We start from the raw sequence: 9,067 nt of genomic DNA, 5'->3' as shown, positions 1-9,067 counted from the left end.
GTGACGTAGCGACAGCTCCGCTCTGGGTCTGCTGCGTTCAGTACCGCGAGTCTTTGGTGAGAATTTACTAAGCTCCACAGCTGCCTTGATACACATAAAACTACACGGAGAAGATGGATCGTATTGCTGCAGCTGAACGCGATCGTTTCATCATTTGGTAATCATTACTGACATCTTGTAGATAAACTGCTAATAACCGTATACATTTTGACGACGGCTCACTGATGCGACACACACGTACACGAAGTCACCAGCCTGGGAACAAGCAGTCTTGGTGCCTCTACATCCTGGACCCATGGATCTGGAAAAGCTGTGAAAGAACAACACACTTCAGTTTTGTTCCAATTGGATCAGCTGAACTAAAATATGTTTTTATTCATCATGCACAGTCTGAGCTGTGATTTGGCTGCAGTGATGATGATGATGGGTATGGTGTGAGGATGAGAGTAAATAACTGACAAAAAGACCAACGAGACATGTTTATAAACTGATCATCTCTGTAAGCTTGGGTCGTTTTGACTGGTTGTTCATTACGTTGTGTTTTAACAAGTTTATTTTAAAGACTGGGAGCATGACTGAAGACTACAAAGTCAATAGTTCATGTCCCAGATGCTGAAGCAGCATTTGAAGGGCTCTTATACATCAAACTGAAAATAGTTGGCACAAAAGACTCATCTGCTGCGACTCCATAAGATGTCCCAAAGAAAAAATAGCACTTGAACGCACCACGACGCCTCCCTGTTACCTCTGACGTGCAGTCTATAACTGCATGAGTGGATGTGAGCTTGGAGTAGGAGCTCATTTATAATTCAATGAAAACTATGTTTGTGTGCAGCGAGGTCAGCTTGAACCAAACCCCCGGGATTCAGCTAAAACTCACACTTCACTTCACCGTGTCATGCCTTAATGTTTTAATAAAACATCTGGAGCTGCATTAATAATCAGTAAATCAGAGTAATCTCTCTCTTTGACAGACTGGATCCAACATCGCTGCCTGGTGTATAAGAGTCCTGAAGGTATGCTGTGTTTCTACTGGACCTAGGATCAAGTACCATTTTCACCCACTGGACAAATGGTAAAATAAATATTCTCAAAGAAATAAACACCTAGGATTTATTTTGGAACCAAGGACATAGACAAATCCATCTGGAGACTGAAATGAAAATAAATTTTAATCTGTTTTAGAAGTGGAGTTCACGATGGACTGTCTGAACAGACCTACGTACAAAATGGACTGCTGTCTTCCAAAAACTCTCATTTTATCTGTTCTGTTCTCATCTGAGTGACAGGAGTTTTTGTGTTAAGGTTGGTAATAATTTATCTGCTTCAGTGCCTCTTTCCGGCGGGGTCCCGCAAGACTCGATTCTTGGACCCCTTTTGTTTTCATTGTATCTGCTCCCCTTGGGGTCTATCCTGAGGAAACGTCTTTTGTTTCATTGCTATGCTGATGATTGTCAGATTTATCTGCCCTTAAAATCAAATAGTTCATGCACAATTCACCCTCTGTTAAAATGTCTTGATGACATCAAGGCATGGATGTCTTCAAACTTTTTGTTTCGTAAATCAGAAAACTGCAGCCATTGTGTTAGCTCTAGCTCTACTGTTGTCTCAGTTCCTGTTAACCTCGACTCTCTTGAGCTTGACATTTGGCTTTTTCAGTCATGGGTCCTAAACTTTGGAACAATCTGCCCCTCAACATTAGACAGACCACTTCACTCCCCGTTTTTAAATCTCTCCTAAAAACACACCTGTTTTCACTAATGTTTAACACAGTGTGATATTTACTATTTCATTTTTCTCATTGTTTTGTGTTTTTATTTTTAATACTTTTAATTACATCTTATTATACATTTTTTCTTTAATTACTGCCTTGATCTTACTGTTATGCACTTTGGTAACAGCTGCTGTTTTAAATGTGCTTCATAAAGAAATTTGACTCGACTTAAAAACTGCATAGAGGTTCAGGAGGACGCTCTCCTCTGACAAAAGTATTAAACTGCTACTTCAGCAGAAATATTGTGAACTCAATGTTGGGGTTGACCCTGGGCTGTACTGAAAGTGGTACATGTCTCTGTTTCTAGGGCTCACACACACATACACAAGCACACATGCATGTATGCACACACAAAAAAAACCCACACTAAAATCTACTAAGATCTACCCACTATCACATCTTTAGCACAATTCCTCACCCACTCCCGCCTCTCTTGGGAACAAACATGACTCCCTCATTCCCTAAGCCATTCATTTGGTGTAGTTTCTCTCCCTCCCTCCTGCTCCTCATTCTCCTCCTCCTCCTCTTCCTCTTCCTTTGCTGCTTCCTCCTCTTGCATCTCCGCCGGCTTCATTCAGTATGAAGGAGGGATGGGAGGAAGGAAAGGGGAACACAAAGGAAAGAAAAGGAGCAAACAAGACAGAAAATAAAAAATGAAAGCGCTGATGAGCGTCAGAGTGATCAGTGAGATGTGAAACAGATAAACAGCAACGTATTCATGTGGCCGAGGACCCGGGGAGGCAGAGCTCTGTCAGCGATGGAGTGTGAGTGACATTTTGAGGCGAGTGACATTTGGAGCTTTTGGTGGAGGATCAAAGCGCACACACATCTACTCAAATGACAGGAGGCAGCTCACTTCTGTTCAACAACACACACAGCGAGGGCATTAAGTGTTCTGAAAGACATTTGCACGTGTGGAATATTTCACCTTGGTTTTGTGGCTCTGTTCTGTGCTCAGGCCCGATCCGGCCGTGTGAAGCTCCTTGGACACGACACACAGGAACTCAGCCTGGTCTTCGGTTCCATAGCTGTATGAGGAGCCGATGTTCACCATCTGAACAGGAGCCAGGAAGACGCCCAGAGACCAGAGACAAAGGAGGCGTCAGTAAGAATCCCATGTAACAGCAGAGAAAACAACAGGTGCTTAAAGAGCAGAGACTCGGTACAAAAACAAGAAACCATTTCTGTGCTCGTGCAAGGTTTAGTTTTGGGGAGGAGGTGAAGGGGGAGATAAAAAGCAGGTAGCTTATGATTCATGCAGCAGTGGCCTCTACAAGAACTACTGCTAGTCGAGTTTCATCTGGAGCTGTGCAGCATGCAGAGGAGCTGGGAGGCAAAGCAGAAGCCTGGAGGAGGGAAACACCTACGTGTTTTTACTCTGAAGTTTGTCTTTAGGCTATTAATTCTGAGAAGGCGTAAACAAGACGCTAAACTAGAGGAAATGCAGTTCCTGAGAAAATACAGCATGAATGCTTATTGCTTAAGAACTTGCTGAAAAACAGCAGAAATTAGCTAAAAACATGTTGAAGTGTAGCTGAAATGGAAGAACAAGCCTAAGTTAGAAGAAAAAATCAGAAAGAACACATATTTGCTGAAGAAGTTTTAAATAAGTAGAAATTATCACAAAAAATTGGAAATTAGCTAAAAAAAAAGGCTGAAATTAGCAACAAAAAAAGCTGAGAAGTAGCTGAAAAGGCAGAAAGAAACTTAAACTACTAGAAGGCAATGGAAAGAGCTAAAATGAGCTAGAAACGTGGAATTAGCTGAAAAAACTAAAAGAAAAAAAACAAACAGCTAAATAGTAGCTGAAACAGAAGAAAATGTTGAAATTAGCAGAAAAAAGCTGAAAGGAGCATAACAAGCTGAAATTAGCATGAAGAAGTTAGTTAGGCTGAAAGTAGCAGAAATTACCACCAAAAACTTGAATTTATCAGAAAGCAGCTGAAATTAGCTAAACCATGCTAAACAGTTAGCTGAAAAGGTAGAACAAGCTTAAATAAGCATAAGAAAGCAGAAATAAAGTGTTTACCCAATTAGGTTGAAAGAAGCACAAATAAATGAAAATTGTCTGAAAAAAGCTGAAATTAGCAAAATACAGTGGAAAAGTAGCTAAAAAAGCAAAAAGAAGCTTAAATTACCAAAAGAACATGGAGAAAACACATTTTTGCTGAATTAGGCTGAAAAGGTAGAAATGAGTGTGAAAAATGTGAAATTAGAATTAATGAATGCAAATCATTGAGGAAATGAGGGATTAATGAAAAAGCTAAAATTTGCACACACAAAAAAGAGCTAAATAGTAGTTGAAATCAGAAAAAGCTGAAACTTGCAGAAATAAACTGAAAGTAGCATAATAAGCTAAAATTAGCAGAAAGAGGGTAGAAGCACAAAAATGTTGTAGTTAGTAGAACGAATCTTAAAGAAGCACAAAACAGCTGAAAGTAGCTGAAAATAAGTTTCAGTTTGCAGAAGGATAGCTGTTTTATGCTAAGTTTAGCTTTTTCAGCCAATTCCACATTTTTACACTTATGTAAAAAAATTCTGCCTAATTCAGCAAAAATGTGCTCTCTCCACTTCCTTCTGGTAATTTAAGCTTCTTTCTGCTTTTTGGAGCTACTTTTCAGCTGTTTTTGTGTGTGCAAATTTCATCTTTTTTCAGATAATTTTCCCTTTTTTGTGCTCATTTCTGCTTCTTTCAGCCTATATTTGCAAACATAGGTTCATTCTGCTTTCTTCTAATTTAAGCTCGTCCTACCTTTTTAGCTAACTTTTAAAAAGTATTTTAAAACTTATTTCAGCTGTTTTCTGATAAATTTAAGTTTTCCCTGGAAATTTCTGCTACTTTCAGCCTAATTAACTTCTTTCTGCTCTTTCAGCTAGTTATGCTCCTTTCAGCCTAATTCTGCTAGTTTCAGTTATTTCAGCTACTTTTTACCGGTAGCTGTTTTATGCTAATTTTAGCTTTGTATTAGCTAATTCACCATTTTAGCACTTCTTTCAACTTTTTCAGCCTAATTCAGCAAAAATTTGCTCTCTCCACTTCTGGTAATTTAAGCTTCTTCAGCTGTTTTTTTCCCCCAGCTTTTTTAGACAATTTCCTAATTTTGGTGCTCATTTCTGCTTATTTAAACCAAAATCAGCTAATATGTGTTGTTTCTGCTTTCTTCTGCTAATTTAGGCTTGTTCTTTAATTTCTGCTACATTTCACCATGTTTTAGCTAATTTCAGCTGTTTTTCAGCAAGTTCTTCTGCAATAAGCACTCCCATTGCATTTTTGCAGGAAAAGCAATTTGTTTTCTGGTTCTAATCCCCGTCAGAGTTCAAGAGTCCTAATATTTTGAATCTTTTGCTACCTTTTTTATAAACAGCTCATGGAGGAGAAAGTGTTTATTCCCTTCATTGTTTCAGTTTTCTTGGTGATTATTTATACATGAAAAAGCCGCACTTTGTGTCTGCATGTGTGAAATATGACTGGTCCTGTGACTTGAGAACCACAGCTCTGTCATCCTTATTACTGGGTGTGCTCTTGTCTAAAGACCAGTTCGTTTCCTTTTGATATATTTTTTAACATACATGCTTTTATTGTTTGATTTGTATCTAAATTGAAGCACATGGAATCTTCTATAAGGAGACGGAGCAGACTTTCTAAATAGGATCAAATTTAGAATCACTAGTTGCCTAATTTCTTTTAGATGAGACAAACATGAAACACCCTGTCAAAATAAAAGGCCTGCTTGTTGGAAAAAAGCTAAAATGATTTAATGAGTTCCAGCTATTTTTTTTAATTTTGAAAGTTTATCATCAGGCTTCTGATCCAGCTGTTTATAGCTGGATGATGAACAGAGAACCCTGGTTTTAATAAAACAATCGATCGATAGCTTCGCTCTGTGTGACGACATTTAAAGGAAAACTAGCTTAAACGGGAAATTGTTGGAAAACCAATCACTGCTCAGAATGCTCTCGGCTGACAGGACCTCGTGCTTTAGGATTAAAGTGGTGACAGACTGGACATGGTGCGATTGACAGGTAGCTAGGTCTGGTTCTGGCAGTAGGGCAGACCGGTCATCAAATGGGGTGGAGAGACCAGAGGGGAACCCTGGAATAACCCAGCAGAGGAGCCCATGAGAAGAGCAACAGAGAGGAACCTGAAAGCAGGAAAGATGCTTCCTGTGCAACACTGGCACCAGACCCTCAACCAAAAACTGTCAGCAGCATTTAAAAATCAAACTATACACACAGTACACAAGGAACTTGTATTTAATTTGTTTAAATGAGCTGCATTTATGGGACACACTTCATTGTAAATATTGAGTTGATAAAAACATGTTGCTGTCAGAAGAAAGTGATCAGATCATTAATGTGGCAGATGTGCTGAGCAGTTAACAGGACAGGTCACTCAGACTGATTGATTTCATCTCAACTGCAGCTCATTAATGTTGTCGTAAAGGAGACTTGGGCTCAAAGAAATAGTAAACTGATGTTTCCACTGGAAAGGAATGGATCGTTAGGAAGGATGTCAATATTCATCCATTATCTTTACTCACTTCTTCCTTTTCGGTTCATAGGGGTCACTGGTGCTCATGTCCAGCAGTCACTGTGTGAGAGGCGGGGGACACCCTGGACAGGTCTCCTGTCCATCACAGGGACACACTAAGACAAACAACCATTCACTCTCACTCTCACCGAGAGACAATTTAGTTACCAGTCAGTCTAACATGCATGTTTTTGGTCTGTGGGAGGAAACCGGAGTATCTGGAGAAAACCCACGCAGCACGGAGAGAACATAAAACTCCACCCGCAAAGACCCCCAGCCGGGATTTTAACTGGCAACCTTCTCGCTGAGAGGAAACAGCTCTACCGACTGCACCACTGTGCCACGCGGACGTCAATATTTTACATTAAAACCACATTCTAGAATAACAACAAAGTCCATGCTCAATAATCCAGGAATACAATCCAACATTTTTCAGTCAGGTCACCTGGACAGTTTCTTTATTTTGTGCTGAAACGTTTCGCCTTCGATCCAGAAGGCTTCATCAGTCAACATTCTAGGATGTTCTTCCAAATTAAAAACCGTTTTGGTTATTTAAAACTAATTTAATCAGCATCGCAGTCAAGATATTAACATATTTAGAAGTATTGTGCTGTCGTTTGAAGTGGGGCTTCTAATTATTGCTTTTTTTATTCTTCTCCGTTTTCAGAGCACCAGAGCTGTTAATTGTTTAAAAAATAAAGATATCCTAGGAGGCAGATTATTAGGATTTTTATTTCATTCATTTTTATTTTATGCGATATCAAAAGTGGCCCTGAGTGTGTCATGTGGTAACTGGTGTGAAATGTTTGTACCGTAAACCTGTGGTCATTTTGCAGTCAGAAAATGAATGGTTATATTTAGAGGGACTACCTGGAGTTAACAGATTAAGTGCTATTTAAAGCTAAAGATTTAAACAAACGGCCGGATGTTTTTGGTTTTAAGTTTTGGTAGGACAGAGGGCAGGGTTTGAGTTGGGGCCAAGGGATCAGACCAGGGGTCAAAACTGAAGGGTCAGCAGCAGCGTGAGTCCAACCCACAGTCCAGAGCAGTCCGGTGCGGGGCTTTCTGCAGGCGCGCACGCTGACCTGCTCAAACTTCCAGCCATCCGACATCGTGGAGACCATCTGGGTCAGCTCCTCCTCCTGGCACTGCAGGACTCTGTAGACGTGCTTGGGGGGCACCTGCTGGAGAAAAACAGGAGAGTTGAGCAAATAAAAAAACACTTTAAAAACGACAAAAATTTTAGATTAAAAAAATAAATAACTTTTTCAGCTATTTTTTTTTTTGGAAGAAGCATCAGAGTGTTTTGCCCTTTATCAAATACAGGTAAAAAAAAATAAAACTGTAAAAACCCAGAAGAAGATGAGCTGATGAAGATGCTCAGCTCTTCTACTCTAATGTTTGCACTATATTTATCTCAAGGCACAGCAGTGAGTTTGTTCCAGTAAAATACACAAAGTGGGTGTTTGAGAGACCAGAGGCATTGTGTAGGAGTGAGTGGGAAAAGAGAAGAAAAAGATTTCTAAAGAACAGATTATTTGAGAATAATCTTGGTGAATATTTTATGCCGTTGGAGTTGCCTTTTTTGTGTAGATACAGCTTAAGAAATAGCATCAAGTTATTTTCTGTGACAGGCTGCTTGTGACAATGTTTAGATTAGTTTTTTTTACATTTGTATTAGGCAAATATTTTCTCTCGCATAAGTCTGGCACAAAATACGAATTATTTTAAGATAATATTGTATGGTGTTCCTCAAGGTTCAGTCTTCGGTGCTGTTTTGTTCCTGTTATACATCAGACCCCTTGGAAAGATTATCAGTAGCTTCAGTAATGTGTTTTACCATTTGTATGTTGATGACATTCAGCTGTACTCTTCCTTCTATGACTTGGAATTACACAAATTAGCTGAATTACTAAATTGTGTTTCCCATATTAAGGCATGGCTAGCTAACAACTGCCTTCAGTTAAATTCTAACAAGACTGAAACTCTGATCATTGCTCCTGAACAGAAAGTTCCTTGGATCAAGCAACACCTCAGTTCTCTGGGCTCCTCTTCTCAGCCGAGCCTCAGACACCTTGGTGTTCTGTTTGACCAGTCAATTTCTTTGGAAAAACAGTCAAGACTTCTGGGAAAACATTGCTTTTATCATTTGAGAAACATTTCTAAATTAAGGGCAAGGTTACCCAAATCTGACCTGGAGATGGTTATTCATGTTTTTATCTCTTCTTGTGTAGATTATTGTAATTCCCTTTTTACTCGTTTTAAAAAATCTGCTGTCTCTTGTCTACAGTTGGTCCAGAACGTTGCTGCAAGGCAACAGGAACGAATAGATGGTCACACATTACACCAGTTTTATCTTCTCTTCATTGGCTAGTTAGATTTAGATATAATTTTTAAATTTTAGTCTTGACTTTTAGAGCTTTAAATAGACAGGCCCCCCAATATATCACCGAAATGTCGATCCCTTATGCTCCAGCCCGCCCTTCAGTCTTCAGCGCTGAAACTCCTAAAGGTTCCCAAGACCCAGTTTAAAACTGGGGTTGACCGATCTTTTCAGGCCGTAGCCCCCAGACTGTGGCCTGCCCGGACCCTGTCTCTTCGTGTGACCCTCTCTGTTGATTCCTTTAAAAAGCAGCTCAAGACAGTTTTATTCAGACAAGCTTTTAGTTAAATGTTTTACTTTGTTTTTTATCCGCTTTTTTTACTGTTTTTATCGGCTGTTCTTACTGTTTTCATTGGCTGTTCTTACTGGTTTTATCTGC

General features: G+C 39.5%; 1 protein-coding gene across 3 annotated transcripts in view; it reads right to left on the bottom strand.

Annotated features, from left to right (window-relative positions):
• kctd17 (potassium channel tetramerization domain containing 17) overlaps nt 1–9,067 on the bottom strand; it is a 44,107-nt gene continuing 35,040 nt past the window's right edge. The window contains exons 4-7 of one of the 3 annotated variants that reach the window (XM_037691334.1): nt 7,391–7,489; nt 2,703–2,828; nt 2,193–2,342; nt 289–310 (exon numbers count right to left, since the gene is read on the bottom strand). In XM_037691334.1, the coding sequence (XP_037547262.1) occupies nt 2,229–2,342; nt 2,703–2,828; nt 7,391–7,489 (339 nt within the window). In that variant the 3' untranslated portion in view covers nt 289–310; nt 2,193–2,228. Of the gene's footprint in view, nt 311–2,192; nt 2,343–2,702; nt 2,829–7,342; nt 7,490–9,067 lie in introns of all 3 variants that reach the window. The other 2 variants (XM_037691335.1, XM_037691336.1) reach the window with 2 other exon arrangements.

This window comes from Nematolebias whitei, chromosome 17 (genome assembly GCF_014905685.2).
Source record: "Nematolebias whitei isolate Nwh7 chromosome 17, NemWhi1, whole genome shotgun sequence".
NCBI classification, from domain to species: Eukaryota; Metazoa; Chordata; class Actinopteri; order Cyprinodontiformes; family Rivulidae; genus Nematolebias; species Nematolebias whitei.
This window is presented reverse-complemented; position numbering and strand designations above follow the sequence as displayed.